At 36.5% G+C, this 20214-nt stretch overlaps 1 protein-coding gene across 5 annotated transcripts in view; it reads right to left on the bottom strand.

Moving 5' to 3' along the window:
* The window catches only part of RALYL (RALY RNA binding protein like), a 192027-nt gene that overhangs the window by 60067 nt on the left and 111746 nt on the right, over positions 1 to 20214 (bottom strand). For all 5 annotated transcript variants that reach the window (XM_042870079.1, XM_042870075.1, XM_042870077.1 and 2 more), the window contains exon 2: positions 13551 to 13626. In XM_042870079.1, coding sequence (XP_042726013.1) covers positions 13551 to 13626 — 76 coding nt within the window. The remainder of the gene's footprint in view (positions 1 to 13550; positions 13627 to 20214) is intronic.

The following is a 20214-nucleotide window of genomic DNA, read 5'->3' as shown; positions in this document are numbered from 1 at the left end:
GCTCAACTAATGTCAGCCACTGTACAGGCATACATAATTAATTTATAACCACTGATATGATAAAATACTGTCACACTATGTGTTTAAGATAAGAACACCAGAAATTTCCCACTTAGCATTTTACCACTTGCAACCGAGTTCTTGTCTTGAGACATTTTACAGGATCTGATTTAAAAAATAGTGTATCTTATTATTTTCCTTGCTGCTAAGCTTGCCTACACTAATGATGATTATCTAAATTCCATCTTTGATATGGATTGAGCATGGAGATGAATAAAGATAGCATTACTGCTTCTTGTCAACGAATTGTTGCCTCTCCTTCCCAAACCTATAGGAAAATGTAGATAACATTTCTAACAATATTTGTACTGTACACAAGCAAATGAATTTTAGGGAAGTATTCTCCGAAGTAATTTATTATGAATAAATATTTTCCTAGTGGTGATCATATAATTTCCACCTCTACAGAGCAAGTAAGAAAAATATGTGGAATATTAGTCATTTATTAGTCTGATTCTGACTTTTCAGTGTAATAAAACTGTCTATCCTGAATCAGAAAAAGCAATGATCAGGAACAAAATTGTCTAAGACAATTCATTCTGGGTTACAACTTCAAATCAGATTTCTCAAGGAGAATAACCGAGTGTTGCTGATGTCATATATTGCCTTGTCTGACAGTGACTACAATTGACACGGGGCAGAAAGAATTAATACTTCTAACAGGAATCCAAAGAATTTCAGCTTTTCATTCATGTGTAGAAAAATCTTGAGTTAATTTTCTTCATAGTGTCTGTTATGATGCTGGGTTTTAGTTCTGGAAGAAAAAAAATGCTGATAACACTCTGTTGTTTTAGTTGTTGCCACAACAACTAAATCACACAGAGCTGAAAATGTTTGAACTTCTTGTCCTGCCCTGCCAGTAAAGTGCACTGAGGGGCACAAAGATCTGGGAAGTGTCAGAATGAGGACAGATGAATTAAGCTGCACAATGGGACATTCCACAACATCTGATATCATGCAAAAAAAAAAAAAAAAAAAATTAAAAACTGTGTGGAGCTGACTGGGCAGGCAGCTGCTGTTTGGTGACTAAGCATCAGTTGGTGGGCAGTGAGCAGTTGTTTCGTGCATCACTTGATTTGTAAAGATGTTATCACTACTATTATTATTTTCTTTTTTACTTTCTTTTCTGTTTTAGTAAATTGTTTTTATGTCAACCCATGAGTTCTATGTTTGTTTTTTTTTCCTCCCCAGTTCTCCTTCCCATGCCAATGGAAGAGGGGAATTAGCAAGTGATGGTATAGTACTGACCTGCCTGATGGATTAAACCACATAAGAAATAGCGTTTTATGCAACTGCTATACTGTGCAGTACATTTTATTTAGCCCATTCTAATTAGTACGTAAGCCCAAAATAAGGTAATAAGGTAATGTCAGAGCACTTTGTGCAGAAAAAGAATTTTAGGGAACTTTTAGCACGGGATATTGTCTGTGGTACCTAATGAGAAACTCTCTAACCTAACACGAGATAATACAATATACATCCTTTTAAATTCTTCTACCAAATTTTATAAAATAGGTTTTTTTTTACACATGACTGAAGTTATGTAGATCCCTAACAAAAACAATTTTGTCATGTGGTTTGTGAGCAACAAATTCTTGACATATGTACTAACAGAATAAAAAGTAGCATTCAATACTGGAAGGAAGTGCTTTCAAGGGACTGATTCTTCCTTCTGATATCTTTCATAACATCAGGAATCAAAGATGAAAACAGTAGCTGAAATATGCAAAAGTTTATTTCAATATACCAATAAAATTCCACTTTGTTAAGTTGTATGCTGAGTGTGCGATTGCCCTATAGTATAGGATGGACTGTGGGATGGAGGGAAGAAGCAGGGGCATGGTGAAGAAAAGTAGAGGAAGTAGCTTCCCATACTTATTAGTAAGTGATCTAAATTGTAGGCAGTAAAAAGAGAACAAAATACAAAATCTCCAAGACTTATGAAGTTCAGAGTGATGTAATATTTCCAGGGGGCTAGAACTGGGAAAGATTATCATATCCATCTAACAATCCATCCTTCAGGTAAGAACCCTCCTGACCCTAATTGTCATTCCCAGCTTACATACAAAACATACTCATTTAGTGCCTTTGTTCCAACAAGCAAAGGAAACAAACTCAAGAATGAAAGGAACTCCATGTCACTGCTGTAAATATTAATTTGGTTTCCTGTGATACATTAATACATTTTACAAAAATCTGTACTTTCAACAAAAGAAAGAATTTTGAAAAAGGTATAGTGTGTACTTAGCTATCTACATTAAAGTCCTCTTTCTCACAGCTTTAATCAATCTTCACATGAGGTTTGTGTCACCTGACCCTTTTCTGCTCTGAATCAGAGTAAGAATATTCAAGTCAACATGATCAGGTCTAAAAATGTCCAGAATTAGTTCACCACATTGGGCTGAACAAAATAGCATTGACAGATCTAATGCACACAAGCAATACTGTACTGTGCAGCTATTTGTAGTCACAAATAGATGGAGGTTTATGCAGGCATTGCCTTTGAGGATTCCAAGGCTAGATGTTTAATCTCCTTTTCCCTCAATGACACTACTAACTCTTGAAAGTAGTTACTGGAAGGGCAATGTTTTGACAGTGCATGATTCATGCTTGTCATGCTGTTTCCTGGAGTAATCTCACTCTTTCAAGACCGAAAAGTACAACATAAAGTTTCATGCCAATAGATAAAATAAACTGCTCATTTCTTAGAACTCATAATGGATTCACACATAATTATGAATACATCTTTTATTTTTCAGTAAAATACCTGGTGTTTTTGAAATATTCTGAGAAGAATAGCAATCATAATCTAACAAAAAAGCATGCAATTTGTAACACATTCCTAAAAAAAAAAGAAAAATCTTTTGAAATTACGCATCATCTGCAGTATGTAAGTATAAATCCTGGCAATCAGGACAATATATTTTCAAACGGGGTACTCCTTGACTGGCACATTCACCAAGAAATGGTGTGTGGGAAAATTTCACTGCTAAGAGCTCGCTGAATATTAATATGTTGCTATTGTCCCTCTGTGCTTTACACAGCATAGCCTTTTATGCTATTTGTAATCTTACTCAACAATCCATTTTCTCTTAAACTAAAATCATTTTTTCTGATATGATTCTTAGGACTAAAATATATTTATTGTAAGTTGCAGCCCCTCATTTATCCAGCCTTACTTATGCGTTCACAGAAATCTAAATTGTAATCCAGTGTCACGTGTCTATGGCTGTTTCCAAGCCACGTAAACTGCATCCTTGCAGTATATGAACATCTCCCAGACCAAATTGCATATACAATTCTACACAATTAGAGGAGTTACTTTACATGACAACAGATGTCTAATTAAGAGCCCACAAAATGGCGTTCAGCAGCACAGCCTGCATTACTGACTACTGCTCCAATTATAGGATTACTAAATTCACAAAAATGAGTAATTCTGCTGTTTGTTTGCCATGTTAGCAAAATCCTGCTCTGTTCTCTGTCAATAATAGTTTTTCACTTTTAAGACTTCTCTGATGTTAAGACAATTATCAAACAACAGTGGTTGGAAAATGAGATACTATTTGTCTGATATCTGTCTCATGAAAACATGAATGTGGAAAAATTACCAAGGTTTCTGTTTCTGATTTTTCTTTCTATGATGCAGGTACTTCCATTTTTCTTTTTAAGATAACAGAAGCACAGCTGAGTATTTACAGAAGGCATCATTATTTTCTGCTACTAAACAATGAATCCAAATTCTGATAATTTCTTAAAACAAAAGTAAAAAGCCATGAAATGTTAAGGGGTGGAAATTTCACATATGGCTGGGATGGAAACTGGGCTCAGACTGTCAAGCCTGGATGGCTAAGTGTATTATTTCTGTTTACCTTCAGGCAAAATCATCAGTGGTCTAGATCTTTTAGGAATTTATTTTCTGATTTATTTATCTGTCAAAAATTGTTCAGTTTTACTAGCACCACAAACACTTGGGTAAAAAAGAAGGCTTAGTAATTTCAACTCCATCAAAAAGTAGTGAATATATTTTCTGTTCCACTTAAGTATAAACAGTGAGAAAAACATGAAAAAAAATCAGATAGTTTCACAGTTACTTACTTTTGCTATGGTATACTGCTTTAGGCTTCAGAGGAGATAACAAAAGGCAAGAAAGAAGATTAAAAACCAGAAAAAAAAAAAAGCAATAATAAGAAAACCAGCTATTTTTCTCCAAATGTGGTAAACTCTTAGCATGATTGTGATTAAGGTGTCTGCGCTTTTGTGGAAGAAAACAACATCTGCCATGTGATACCATATATCACCATCTGCAAGAGGACAAGTACTGAGCTAGGAAAAAGGAATGGACCTCCTATGCAGATGTGTGTAAATAGGTGTCATTGATTTCCTCTAACAAAGTAAAAAAATAAATTGCTAAAAGAATGTAAGTCTAAGGAGTAATTTGGCAGAGGGAACAAAAGGCGAGTGCTAGTCTTACTGTATGTACAGGACAATCCTTCAAGTCATGATCATAGTTTAAAATGTCTAATGGAGGTGAATACAAAAACAAAACAAAACAAAAACTGATGAGTGGACAAGGAATACCTGCCTGTAGTCACTAGAAATAGTTTCTAAAAGGAAGTAAGTAATAGTTTTATAATACTGAAGAGAAAGGAAAAAAAATAAGTCTTACCATCCTTCTTATTGAAGTTACAACATAGTTTGGAAATAGTACGACTGAAACTATAATCCAAGATGACAAGTGCATTTGATAGAATAAGAATCTCTTGATCTTTTCCTCTATCTGTGATTTGTCTTCAAGGTTTTCCTGTGTATTACTAAGGATGTTCCCACTCTTCCTTCACTGAAGTTATTAGGTTCTGACAATTCATGCCTGGATCATGTGAAAGGGCAAACTTATGCCTCTGGCTGGCTCTCCCAACCCTTTTGATCACATGGATTTTCTCACTAAACATCTCTGTGACTGCAGTTAAAATGACATTACTGAGAAACACAGAGATGTATATATATGGCCAATGGCATCTTGGATTGTATCAGAAATAGTGTTGCCAGCAGGAGCAGGAAACTGATCATCCCTCTATATTCAATGCTGGTGAGACTGCATCTTGAGTACTGTGATCAGTTTTGGGCCTTTCATGGCAAGAAAGATATTGAGGCCCTGCAGCATGTCCAGAGAAGGGCAACAAAACTGGTGAGGGGTCTGGAGCACAACTCTTATGAGGAGCAGCTGAGAGAGCTGGGATTGTTCAGTCTGGAGAAGAGGATGCTCAGGGGAGACCTTACTGCTTTCTATAACTACTTGAAAGGAGGTTGTGGTGAGGTGGGGGCAGGACTCTTCTCCTGCATAACTATCAATAGGACAGAGAATGAGGGAGAGGGAATTGCACCAGGCAGCTTCAGGTTGGATATTTGGAAAAACTTATTCTCTGAAAGAGCAGTAAACTTGCTACGAGTTGTGAGAATTTCAGAATAAATGATCAGTTATTTTCCTGTAAAGTTGTGAATGCTTCAGATGTGATCTCTGGGAATATTATTTAAAGAAATAAAATACATTTTGTCAGATTTAAGATTGTCTCAATTTAAACTTCAGTCTTTTTTTCAGAAGAAACCATAAACCAACAGTCATCTCAGATATATCCCACTGCACTGAAACAAAATATTTTATGAAGGACAGTAATCAAGTGTATCAAAAAGATGTATTTATATAAAAAGGAAGTACTTTACACTTACTCAAAAGAGATAGACTGTGTGATCTCAAAACAATGCATTCATTAAAAAAATTCCATAAGCATAAATACTTTTATTCATACAAATACTTTTATTTATATACTTATATAAATAAGCATAAATAACTTTTTTTTTAGATCTTGTAAAAAACCCTAAAAATTGAGAGTCATAACCACATTTTAATGCCATTGTAAAGTATCAGAAAATAATTGATCAGATCTATTTTCTGTTGATTGTACTGTGCTTCTAGGTGCTAACTGTGCTTCTAAGCTAACAATAAAAATGAAACAAAAATGCAATAAGAGAAAGAAAGAATAAAGAAGAATGTCATAATAAATCTAGAACAAAATCAAGAAAGGTCCTTATGCTTGCAGTTGTTTTTATTATATAAGTACAGCAGTAGTTAATACAGCATATAGTTAATATCTTGCCAACAGCACACTATAGAAAGCATTATGCAAAATACTGCAGTATTCAAATAGAATAGTAATGCTTGTTTGGCACAGAACTTTTTGAGTTTGTTATGTTTTCAAATGTGAGGAGTAATCTTAAGAATTCTTCTTCCCTGGAAGAGGCGATCATGTTGCCAAGCACTCTGCCTGTCATACTTTCTCCTGAAATGAAGAATGCCCAGGAGCACTCAGGACATCAACTGGAAATAATGGATGGCTGTGAGGAATGGAAGACCTACCACATAGTACAAAAAATATCTTAATATACATCTGAGAAATGGACAGCAAGCAGGGAAAGGCTGTAAGCAACTCTTTAAGCCTCTGGTATGAAACAAAACTGCAAACCTAAGGAATATGGAAGACGTGCAGCATAATCTAAGAAATTTGGTGATGGGTATTATAAAAATAAAATGTACTGAGGAAACTGACGGAGTATTTTTGTAAAAAAAAAAAAAAAAAAAAAAAAACCACCTTAAACATTGATATTAAAAACAATCACGTGCTGTAAATAAAAGGATATCTCCAGTATATTAAAACTAGACTTCTGAATAAACTAATTTCCTTCACAGGCCACAAGATGTATGCCATTGTAATTGTTGTTTAATATGGCTAATGAATAGCATGTTAAATCAAGCATGCTGAATTGCATGGGAATTGGAAATGACTGCATTTTAATGCCACTCAGAGAGAACTGAACCATAAAGTCTGAAACTTCAGAGAGCACCTTCTAAAGAGCATGGCCTCCAGGGGCACGTTTGCCCAGACTACAGATGGCTAGTGCCATGGGAACCCAACTAACACATGGTAGAGATCAGGCCAGCTGAAGCAACATGAGACAAGTTCACTCAGTATTTCCTTATACTAAATTCATCCCATTCCTCACCTCATTCTAGAGCAGACCTCATCTTGGTGGATGTCTAGCTTGAAGGCTTCATGACCAGCCAACAGTGGGAACACTGGGAGGAGTAGACCTTGAATAACTCTTCACTGGGTCTTCAAGATGTGGCTCTGAAGCAAGACCTGTTTTGCATATATGGCTTTATGGGGAAGCTTGGAGTGTGGCATAATGGGAACTTATGTTCAAAAACTCCCAGATAATTCTTTGAAAGCTTTGTTAATTGCATAATCAATGGATATTAAGATGCTACAATCACAAAATAAACAAGAGAGTTAGGCAAAGTAGATTATGATAGCAAAAGAGAATAAATTACCCTTAGGCTGGGCTCACCACAAAACACCAGAAGGAGGGATCTCCAGACAAGATCCTTCCTCACTGGTAGCCAGCTCTTAAATATGTCTAGGAGGCGTGGAGCCTGGCTCCACCCCTTCCGGCAGCACAGGTGAATTGCCTTCACCTTTGCTCCTCTGGTTGACTCATGGCTCGCCTCAGGTGATCAATCAGAGGTTCAGGCCATGACTCAGTAGTTCCCATACAGTTAATCAACTAGAATACTGAATTATGTCGAAGAAGAGTGAACAGACACCCCTACAATGCTCAGTAATTATCTTCCCATTTTACTTCCAAATACTAGTTCCCTGTTTTCCTACATTATAAAAGCATTAATTCACTCTTTGTGGGGGTTGTTCTTGGCACACAAACTAGTTCTGTCAGCAAGCATACTTGCATGTAATTTGGCTAGTTTGCTCCCAGCTCCCTCCAAATAGTACTAGTGACACCACATTAGATTTGGCTCTGTGTACCCAACACAGTCTCCAGCAGTTCTCTCTTCTCACCTCACACACCTCATGTCTGCAGCAGCCATATATGTTTTTAGGCTTCTAAAGCTTTCAGACCATGTATTTAATACCTTGTAAACACCTTGATGAAGAACCAATATGAAAAATAAATGGCTAAAACAATTTTATGATGTAATGAAATGAAATACAATCCATTTGATTATTTATTTTAGTTATTTTAGTTCTACAAGCTGAGGGATGGAAGGATTGAGCTCAGTTCTGCTGAAAAGGACTTAGGGGTACTGGTGGATGGGAAACTGGACATGAGCCAGCAATGCCTACAGCCCAGAAAGCCAATTGTATCCTTGGCTGCATCAAAAGAAGTATGGCCAGCAGATTGAAGAAGATGATCCTATCCCTCTACTCTGCACTGGTGAGGTCTCACCTGGAGTACTGTGTCCAGATGTGGAGTCCTCAGTACAGGAGAGACTTAGACCTGTTGGAGGGCATCCAGAAGAGTGCAACAAAAACAATTCAAGCTATGGAACACCTCTCCTACAAGGATAGGCTGAAAGAGCTGGGATTGTTCAGCCTGAAGAAGAGAAGGCTGTGAGGTGACCTGATAAGAGTATCTAAAAGGGAGCTACAGAAAAGAAGGGGACAGACTCTTTAGCACAGTCTATGGTGAAAGGACAAGGTGAAATGGTTTTGCACTAAAAGAGGGTAGATTTAGGTTGAAAATAAGGAGGAAAGTCTTTTACAGTGAGGGTGGAGAGGCTCTGCAACAGGTTGCCCAGAGGTATGGGGAAGACCTCCTCCCTGGAGACATTCAAGGTCAGATTGGACCAGCCTCTGAGCAACTTGACCTAGCTGCAGATGTCCCTGCTCACTGCAGGGGAGTTGGACTATGTAGCCTTTGAGGGTCCCTTCCAACTCTAAGGATTCAATGATTCTAAGATTCTATGAGTTGGATACTTTAGCAAATTACAATGTATAATGCATCATAGGATATCACACATCTGAAAATACCACATTGCTGGCACAAACAGGTCCAGAAAGCACACTGATGGTAACCTCTTGGTACAATCCATAAGAGAGACAACTAGAAAAGGCATCCTCCTGGATTTGTTGCTTGTAAAGAGAAGGTCTTGTGAGTGAAGTGGCATTTGGTGGCCATCTTAGCCTCAGTGACCATGAAGTAGTTGAGTTTAAAACCTTTGATGACAGGAAGAAAAAAGGGAGAGTGGATTCCAGGCTGCTCAAGGAATTGCCTGATTCTGTTTTTGAAATACTGCTGTTCATCAGTGCTGTTCACTTTTTAAGTATCACCTCTTACCATCATAGGAACAGTCAATACCAAAGTGTTAGGACTGGAAGGTGCAGAAAGTCAGCTTGGCTGAACAGGGATCTTCTGAGCTTAGGTGGAAAGTTTATGGTCATTAGAAGAGAGGTCAGATTACATGAGAGAGATGTTCTCTGCAGGGAGAAAATCTGTGCAGCCAAAGATAAATTGGGATTGAAGCTGGACAGTTCTGTTCAGGATAACAAAAAGTTTCTTGAACATGTTTCTGTAGATAGCGTAGGGCCAGAGTTAAAGTTTGTTAAATGACCGTGCAGCACATCTACTGTTTCCTCTTTACACACTATATCTACTGACTTATTAAAGAAAGAAATTATTTTGGTCCAACATCATTTCCTCCTGATAATGCAGATGGATTTTTTTCTTTTTACCATCTTACTGTCCTGTAGGTGTTGACAAATTTTGTTTCTGTTTTTTTTTGTTTGTTTGTTTGTTTTCCTACTGCATATTTGGGAACCAAAGCTGGGCTGATCTGATAATTTTATGGCTTCTCCTCTTCTTAAAATATAGGTGTACACCTGTCAATACCTGCTGTTATTCTACCTTATGTGACCTCTATAAGTTTGAAAACAGTCAATAATAGTTCACACACAAATTCAGCTAGTTCATTACAGTGTTTAGGGTGAATTTCATCATAACATTCACATTCACATTCACATTCACATTCACATTCACATTCACATTCACATTTACATATTGGTTATCCAATTCTTTGATTCCATCCCTCTGGCTAAAATTGATTTTCTTAAATAGCTTGTCAACTAACTTTTTTGCTAATGCAAAAGAAGCCTTTCCTGTATGGTCTACTATTTTCTCACCTTTCTTACAGCATGATAAAAAGTTACAGATTTATATAAAATTATATAAAAGTAAAAGTTACTCTAAAACCAGTCTTTTTGTTGTATTCTATACCTTCATTTTCCTTCGGCATTCTGGTTTCCTGTTAGAGAAAAGCCAGCGCACTCATGGAGCTGAACTGAGTGGTGCAGACAGTATGACAGAAGGAAACAATGCCACCCAAAGAGACCTGGACAAATTTGAAAAGTGGGTGAACCACATGAACCTAATTAGGTTCTGCAAGGTCAAGTGTGAGGTGTTGCACTTGGGTCGCAGCACTCTGAGATTAGTCTACAGACAAGGGGGAAGAACTAACAAAGAGATACATATGGAGAAGGATTTAGGGGTCCTGGTGGCTGAAAAGCATGATGCAAGCTAATAGTGTACAGTTGCATCCTGGAGAACCAACTGTATCCTGGGCTGCATCAAAAGAAGCAGCTGGACTTGTTCAGCCTAGAGAAGAGAAGGCCTCACTGTGTCTTTCTAGTACTTAAAAGAAGTTAATAATCAGGAGGGACTTTTTACATGGACTGATAGTGACAGAACAAGAGGCAATGATAGAGGGAAATTTTTCACTCAGAGAATGGTGAGGCACTGCTCTGAGTAGTTATGAATACCCTATCCCTGAAGGTGTTCAAGGCCATGTTGGATGACCTGGGCAACTTGATCTAGTGGCCGGTAACCCTGCCCATAGCAGGAGGTTGGAACTAGAGGATTTTTAAGGTCTCCTCCAAACACATTCTATGATTCTGATTTTCTTTTTCACTCACTCATAGTCATGTTATCTTTTTTTCACATTTTGTGCAATTTCTTTTCACTTTAGAGGATGTTAAAAGATCTTGATGCTTACATATTTTTCTTTATTATACTCCTATTTTTTCTCTACCTTATGCACAGCATATGCAATTTTTAATGCACTTCTTTTATTATTAACATTTCTTTCCAAGAGATCCCACTTATCATATCTTGAGCTCATTGAAGTCGGTCCTTCCTGAAATCCACTGTTCTTTTTCTACTTCTTACAGTCCTTTTTTTTCAGAGTGAATATTTTGTTAATTTTTAACCAATGTTCATTGTCAAATAAAATCTAAGGTAACAATTTTTCCACTTAAATTTCTCCAGGTTTGCTGTGTGTTGGCCCTGGCTGACAGCTTAATGTCCAGGTTTGCTGTGTGTTGGCCCTGGCTGACAGCTTAATGTCCATACAGTCAATATCTGACTCCCCACCCCCATTTCCTATTGTTTCCCTTAGATGCTGGAAAGAATAGGAAGAGTAAAATCAAAGAAATCTCATGGACTTTGATAAATGCAGTTTAATAAAGGAAGAAAGAAAGGGAATAAGAACAAGTGATGCAAAAAATTACCTTTCACCCACCACAGGCAGACCAATGCCTAAACATCAGATTGGCTGATCAACAAAGCAATAGGTACATTGGAAGACAAAATGCCCCATTTTTTATTTCTGGAAACTACTTGATATAATATAGAATATCCCTTTGGTCAGTTTGAGCCCACAGTGTTCCTTCCCAGTACTTTGTCACCCTCAGCCTGCTCACAGCAAAGGCACAGTGGGAAAAAGTGAAAGCCTTGATGCTGGTCAATTATTGTGCAGAAACAGTCAAAAATATGACGTGTTTTAGTGACAAATCCAAAGCAGTAATATAAGGGGGCCTAAGAAGAAAGCTAACTCCATCCCAGCTGTCCCCAGTACGATGAAGACGTAGTAAATACTGACTTTGCCAATAATTTTATAAGCCATTAACATTCTCCCATATTAATATGCTAACAGATAGTGGGATAACAAAACTTCTCCATTATCTTCAGGTGAAGGCTTTTGCTAGTTATATTTAAAAAAAAGCAAACAACAAAAAACAACAAACCCTAATGTAATCTAAGAAACTAGAAAAATAGTCTGTGAGAGATCCATAAGATGATACAACCAAATATCATTTTTTCTCTCTAAAGATCTGTCAGAACTTCCCACAGTGACTTATCACTGTCTTGTCTGTAGAACATTTATGAGAAACCATTCAAAAGCTTGGAGGTGGAACGGTATATAGATATCAGAAACCACATAACTTCTTCAAACATCTTTTGAAATACAGAGGGACACAGTAACACAGTCACACATGACTACCAGTTACACCTACAGAAATTAATGGGTTGCAAATGAGAGTAATGATAAAACAGAGTTTATTTTCCCCAAAAGTAATTTCCCTATTGCTTCAGTTAAGGGTAACTTATCCCACCCTTGAATTTCCATATGATAGTTTCAGATCAAACCAGGCTTTAAAAGGTCCAATATGAGTGTCTGTCATTTCGCCACCGACATGTCACTCTCATCTGTCTGCATTTCAGCCATGGAAGAAATTAGCCTTAACTCCTTTCACGGATCTGAAGTTTTTCCCACTTCTAAGGGAAGTGGGGTTTACTGAGCAGCAGTGTCTTGTGCATGTCTGTCTATCAATCTCCTTAACAATGTTTAATTGTTTGATATTTTTAATTATTTTTTTAATAAAGGTAGGGATTTCTTCATGTTTGTACAAGCTATATCAACAAAATATCATCTGGGAATAGGAAAAAGACACTATCAGTGCCTTCCTGAACACATGAACATGAATTCCAGTCTTAATAGACATTGGTTCTCACCCTTGATACACATATCAATGAGAAATCAGTGATTTTGCTCTCAAATTATTAGTTATTTCACCAGCAAATACAAAGAGACAAGAACAGCCACAGTCAGGCAATAAGGCATAAGGATTAAAAATTGAAATAATGCTCATTTTTTAAAATAGAGCCAAATAAATTATTGATTGTAGTTCCAGAAGTGAGGACTTTAATAAACAGTTCACAAAACACCCCACTGGTATTTCTGTCAGTAGTTTTTGTAAACGACAATTTTATAATTTTATTGTATACTTCGTATAAAATAATTTTGTTAAATGCTGCATTTTTATATGGGCCTTAAATCTACTTGTCTTCTCTGTTGTTTCCATTTTCACTTCAGAAAAAGTAGAGGGAATTTGTTTTTCTAATCAAAAGAGGGTCATTATTTACATACTGTGATAATCTCATCTAAGTACCTGTCAGGAATTTTGCTAGGCCAATTCCTTGTTGGTGCCATTTAGGTTTTTTGCTATGAGCACCAAATAGACAGTCTTTATTTCTGGAAGTTAGAACACTACTCTGGGTAGATTCAATAGTGTCAGACTGATTCTTTTGCTCACATTCAGAAACTTTTGGCGTGTACAAGAGCTTGATTATATTTCATTTGAAATCAAACCATAATGGGGATAGACCCCTTTGTCTATCTCATGTGCTACACAGTTGCATTGCTGGATACATTTGGAAAAATTAAACAAAATAAACATTTCAGTTTACCATAATTATTCTAATGAATCTGATTTGTATCATGATAAGGGTGAAATCTGACTTACCTGTAAAGTGCTGAAAGTGGACGTTTGTTGCCAGGTTTTGGTCTATATGGTTTTGGTTCTCCTGCCATGTTGATATCTGAAAGCAAACATTTGAAATCCGTAAGCCAGAGGTTTGGAAGGTGGAAACACTTTGCAAAGGCACTGGAAATGATTAATAGACATTGAAAATGGACAGCATATGTAAAACAGCTATCTAGTTTTTACCACTTTTAAATTGATACTATAAAGCTTTCCTAAATATTCTTACTATAATGCCTGAGGATTTTAGGAAAAATGTCATTTACTGGTTGGAGAGAAATGACATTTTTTACTAACATAAGTTTCTACTCGTGAAGATGAGGACTTCTGAAGCTATTACAGAAACTTGAATGGTAACTTAAATGTAGAGACAAATGATGAAAAATTAAAATACAGTTGTGAAGGGCTGCAGTGGTTGTAGAGAGTTGTTCTTTAAGGTCTTGCAAAATGCAAATTGATCTTTAACTGGCACTTCATTATCTACCCAAAAAGAGAGTTTTCAAAATCAAATAAAATAACATGCATTTCCTAACCCAAATAAATATATTTTCTGTTCTTCTGAGTATCCAAGCATACTGTCTTTAAAATTTTAGTGGGTCAAAAGAGTATCTGTTCTTGCACATACCTTACCTTAGATAAGTACTCATAATTCTCAACACCAGAAATCTTGCACATATGTATATATTGAGTTCATTTATATTATGCCTGTATACTTATCAATGAAATGTAAAAATACATGATGCAATACATTAGTCACACTGGATCTCAAATTCTTCCCTTCTTTTGAATCATATTCAGAAACACACCAGGAAATATACATCCATCATTTTGAATGCTAGTAATAATTACCTATTGAGAAATAAATGCAGACAGGCCCTTTAGTGAAGAATGCTTTGCCTGAGCTGTCAATATAAATACAAATCTGTATTAAAAAGCACCTGGGTGTTGTACAGTCAACTTTACAACAAATTTCATGGAAAAAACAAATTTTCTAATCAGGAAACAAATTTCATGCTATTTGAGTGATGTTAAAGCTGCAACTCTGCTTGATTTCACTGATATATGAAAGGGTAACATTCAACAAAATCAGGAAATCAGAAGAGTTATTTCAGTGTTAAATTGCTGTGACAGAACAATATATTCCATCTACCATGGAATCACGTAGCAATAAAGACTTTTGAGAAAGCACATGTTCTTGTAAAGCCTGTGCTTAATCCAAACATGAAAGTAGGAGGGGGAAAAGTAAAGAAAACAGAGGTGTTGAATGAGAAAGCATCACTACACAGTGCAATGACACTAAAAAAACCAAACTTATTCATTTATGGTATTCTCTACCTCAAAACCTGAAATAAAAGCCTGAGACTGATGGACTGGATAATTTTAGTTTGCACAAAGTAGGAAAAAAATATCCATCTGATATTTTCTAGTAATCAGAGACACTGAAAAATGTTCATCAGATTTTTTGAAAGCAGAGATTTTTCCATTGGAAGTGTTATGCTTCAAACATTAAAATAATTTTAAATGCATTTTCCATTTAAATTCAATTTTTTGAGAGAAATTAACACATATTTAAAATTATATGTTCTGAAATGAAAAGTTTCCTATAAAATTTATGTATATTTGGTAAAATCTTCTCCATAAAAAACATTCTGAAATTAATCTAACAGTACTTCATTCTTCATTCTACTATATTATAGAATGTATTAATCTTAGATCATATTCTTCCACAAAACATTACATTTGTTGTTTCAGTTGTCTCTCCCAATTAAGATGAATATTGGAGACAGTTTTCATGCTTTCTGAAATGCTTTCCTGCCATTAATTTTAAGCAATTGCTTTATTAAACATATATAAACCTTCCACTTTCATGGTTGTTAAAAATTCAGATATGATTCCCATATTTAAACGAATATAAATTCTAATGTTGGCCCAACAAAGTAAACATCAAGCATTTATTGAAAGTCACAGGGGAATTTTGATAGCTGTTCTACATTTCCATTGGCTCCTGGAAATAAAAAAATTGGAATGAAAATTTAATCTTGTGACCTTTACAATAATTAGACCTTTCCACACTATTTTAATATGTCAGCTTTAAGGTCATTGGCTTTATTGACTATTAACATCTACTACTAAAACTAGGACAGATTCTAGAGAGAAAATAAAAAGGTAGAATTGTAATCCATTCTTGGAAAATTCCTCAGGCTGTAGGATTCATCTTCATATACCTTCAGTGTCTATCATCTGGTTCTTTTTCAGAGCCACCTGCCAGGTTATTAGTCTTAGGTACACGAACATTAAAGAGCTTTCAAAACTTGTTCACACCCTTCTCAAAGAGATCAATGCTGTTTTGATGATTACTCTTGTAGACATACCTTTGCAGGTCTACGGCATCTACTTTTAACAAAGACAAGTAGTATGGAAGACCTTGGGCTGTTTGCTACGTGTTTGATTTATTTTAATCAATTGCTGTTGGAAAAGTAACATTTTAAGGAAACAGAGAATCAGTTATGATTCCCTTGCTCTTAAATAAATCTCTAAAGATATTAGCGGAAAACAGTGAACTATGTTACACAAACAGTAATAGCCAGAATTTCTCTTTAACACAAGAAATATTTTGTAGTAAAGCTGTACACATGGGGATTTTGTCTTAAAATGAACCTGAATGAATATCTCTGAAACTCTCTAAGCACTCTGTAGCAAGTTAAGGATGTATGCAGGAAATGGTCTGAAAAGTTAGAAAGGATTTTCACCCCATTATTTTTCAGCACTATCTACTCCAACCTCAATTTTCTAACCGAGATTAGAAGTGAACATGTCAACATTTCACAGGACAGATTATTTCTAGCTCAACTGGAAATCTTGTGAGATAACTTGTTCTCTTGCTTCATCCGTCATTAGTTTCACAGCAGACATGTACATCCAGTAGGTCATAAACCATGTGTCAAACAAATTTGTTGGCTACAGCACAGAGATACACCTGCACTAATAATTCCACCCTGAGGAATGCAGAGAGATATCACTCCTTATGCTGTAAAATTAGTTACTGCAATTGTAGAGGAATATGAACTAGACAACTTGACAAAGCACAGAGATTCATACTCCTGTATGTGTAGAATAGCCCAGGGACTCTCACATTATTTGCTGATCAAATGCTATAAATGTTCACCTACAGAATAAGATAAAATCAGTGTTGAAATTCAAAATATTAGGAGATCATAATGAATAGGAAAGTAACTGCAAACAATTGGGATGCAGTAGTCTGTCTGCTCTTTCTGTGCTTTCAGAGTCAAATAAGATTACTTTCTGTATTAAAAGGAATGTAACTTCAGTTCTGTATGTTCAGGAAAGTATAGTTAAGGTGTGAGACCTAGATTTCATTCAATATCTTGTGTCATATGCACAATATGTCTAATTTCAAACGTAGTGTTTTTGTTTCTAATTATATCGGAAAGTGCCTAGCAATGAATGAAAAAAAAAAAAAGACCTTAAAAATATAATAACAATATGCAATCCATTTAGAAAGAACAGTAAATGTATTCAGTGGCTACATAAATTGAACTGTTAGAGCAACTCAGCACAGCATGATTACTTTTCTCCCATTGCCCTTTCCTAATGTAGGCTGCCTAATTCCTCTATGCAGTGACCTAACTCCTCTAGTGGTGACCAAGAATTCTCTGGTGCATAAATCCTCCAGTTTTGAAGGGGCTGTATCAACCATTCTTGCTCATAGGTCTGCAGCTTAAGTAATTTGACAATTCAGTCCTGAGGGCAAATGTACAGATGCCCTTACACAGATTTTGTAAGTAATGTTAGTAAGTGTAAGCAATGATACCAAAAGTGTTGTATTCACATACTAGAAGTATTTCAGTACTCCTAAGTACAAATGTCGATCAGATTATTTTAAAAGCATGATTGGAAAAAAAAAGCCAATCAACCAGTTTTCTTTCCAAAAAGAAATGCTGTAAACTGGAAGATTCAGCAAGCACAGGCTCATTACATGAAACTGAGACTTCAGGCTTTCTCCTGTATATCCAATGCCCATTTATCAGGCTACTTGTTTATTATAACATTAAATAGTGCCACTACCAGGCACTAGAAGTCATCTATCTATTGTATTGAACTGTTAGAGTGATTGTTGGTATGACTTTTGGCCCCAGGCAGCCAAGTACTCTTCTGTACAATTTCTGGACATAGGCATAAAATTGACATGAACTAGGAATTGTTCCTAACTGGCCTTTAAGTTGTGACCACTTTTCAAGATAAGACCCTGAAAGAGAAAAGTCCTAGATATCTACAGTTATTGCAGGCATAGCTCCTGATGTGGGCTCAAAGTCAGAGAGCCTGGGAACCAAGACCAAAAGCTAAGGAAACTGTAAAGACCTCTGTAGCCAAACAACTAATTTCCATTAGATGCTCTTCCACACATTCTTGTGAATGATTGAAGACACGTTCCTTGGAAACTTCCAGTTTCTTGGCTTAAAATTTTGGTTGGAAAAAGCTGTCACTGTGTACTTCCAGACTATCTAGCTCTGTGTTAGACCAACCTTTTACTGAAGTACTAGAAGCCACAACTGTAGGAAAAACTGAAAAGAGAAAGAATTCATACAGTGAATGTAAAATTTATAACCAGATAGATGCAAGTGTTGGAAGAACAAAATGCATTTTCTCCTTTTTTTTTTTTTTTTTTTTTTTTTTTTCACATAGCCTGAAGTATATAGAACTGAAGTAAAGACTAAGAGGTAGATGACATTTAGAGAAGCCCCTAGTCATGTGATTATAAGGGAATATCAGCAAAATTAACACTAATTTGTCTTTATTTTGTATTCTTTCCTTTGCCAGTACTATATATATCCTTCCTCTTGCATACTAAAGGAATTTTAATGAAGTTATCTGACATTTTTTGCACCACAGACTTTATTTCCTGTGTTACATTAGTTGTGTGTTATCTCCTCCTTTTCCCATCTCCAGTACTAAAATGTGAAAAATGCAGAGAGGAAAAGACAGTTCATTCCTGTACCAAAATTATACAACTTCCCAGAAAATTGAACACAAACTCAAATTAACTTTCATGGTTAATAAAATATTAAATGAAAGTCTGGGTCACACATTTCCCTTTTCCATAATAGTATTAAAATAATTTGTTCGTGAGACTCTCAGCTGCGTTTAGATTTTCTCTTACCACTGAAATAATTTGAACCTTTTTTTTTTTTTTTTGTACAAAGATAACAGCTATTGTTAATCCTTTATACAGAAAGAGCTGCTTGTTGAATGGTATATGAAATTGCTTTGTTCAGCCATCTTTTCTTTCACTGAACACTGCTAGAATGAAATGAGGATATAGGGTTATATAAGCTATCATTCTTAACACTATTCAGTAACAGAAGTGTCAGGAGTTGTCTTGCTGGAAAGTCACTGTTTCTTGGAGAACCAGGATGGTGTGAGAACGGGTGACAGCTAAGAGGGAAATCCCGTCCCACCTATCCACCCATCACAAACAGTTCCTTCAGGGTTTAAGATGGCAACTTCTCCCACAGCTGCATGACAGAGTTCAAACTGTTTCACAGCTGGTGCGGAGCATTGACATCTTGATTTTTGTATGCCTGCTGCCATGTCTATCACCTCACTCCAAGTAATGGCTCAGTCACCGGACAGCTTCTCCTGACCCAATTGGGCATGCAACCAGCAGTAGTCTACAGCATGTCCAGAGAAGTGGACAATACTAATTCTGAGTCCTCTTGAAGATTCTCCATGGACTTTGCTGAGTTTTCAGAGACTGTGGCTGAGACCTTCCAAACCGCTTCTCTGCCAGTGCTCAAATCCCTGTAAATCAAATCCTGTCATAGGGTAGTAATCCCACTGGAACACTGGGCCGCAGGGGAAGGAACACAATGAGAAAAGTGCACGTCTTATGAAGCACTTTCTTTGGAACGGGAGCCCTGTTGATGAAAATCCTGCCCACTCTTTCTCTGTTTAGCACTGGGTTGGCAGGCTCCCCTACAGGATGATCCATTTTGCTGTTCTACAGGTGCAAGTGACTCAGATTTGTTTGCAAGGAACCACCTGGTCATAGCCACTTACCTATAGACCAGCTCAAAGGGCTGCAGGATTTGGGGTGTTAGATGTGAAAACCTCTGGTTTGATTTGTGTCACAGTGCCATAAAGCTGGCAGTCATACATGCAAACCAAAATCAAAGCCAAAATCTTCCTTGTAGTAGTCTTCCTTCTGTAGGAAGTCTCTTTTGATTAAACAAATTAAACCCAAAGATTTCTACCTACCATGTGGCTGTTTAACACACAGTCTGGCTAATTCTGCATATGCAGAAGATCAATGCTGCCACAAGGATGTAGGAAAGTGGTGGAAAAGTACATCAGGAACTGTCTGCTACCTTCAGAAATAAAAGTTCAGGCAGGGACTCTGTGTGATACTAACACCTGTAGTTCACACTAGCTAGTTCACACTGTAGCTTCTCATTGTTGCCATTAATGGGAAACAGAACTGGTCCTTGAATTACAGCTTTTTCCAGAGAGTAAGGAACATCATTCTCTCTTTGGCTTCTCTTGATCGTAATAAAGGTGTCGTTTCCAAAAAGAAAATAGAGCACTTTTCTTCTTTCAGATCAAGCACAGTCATTGCAGGGCAGAAGCC

The sequence above is a fragment of the Lagopus leucura genome, unplaced genomic scaffold (assembly GCF_019238085.1).
Source record: "Lagopus leucura isolate 7727_CA_CO unplaced genomic scaffold, USGS_WTPT01 Super-Scaffold_100002, whole genome shotgun sequence".
Classification (NCBI taxonomy): domain Eukaryota; kingdom Metazoa; phylum Chordata; class Aves; order Galliformes; family Phasianidae; genus Lagopus; species Lagopus leucura.
The sequence above is the reverse complement of the archived record's forward strand: the minus strand, read 5'-3'. Positions and strand labels throughout refer to the sequence as shown.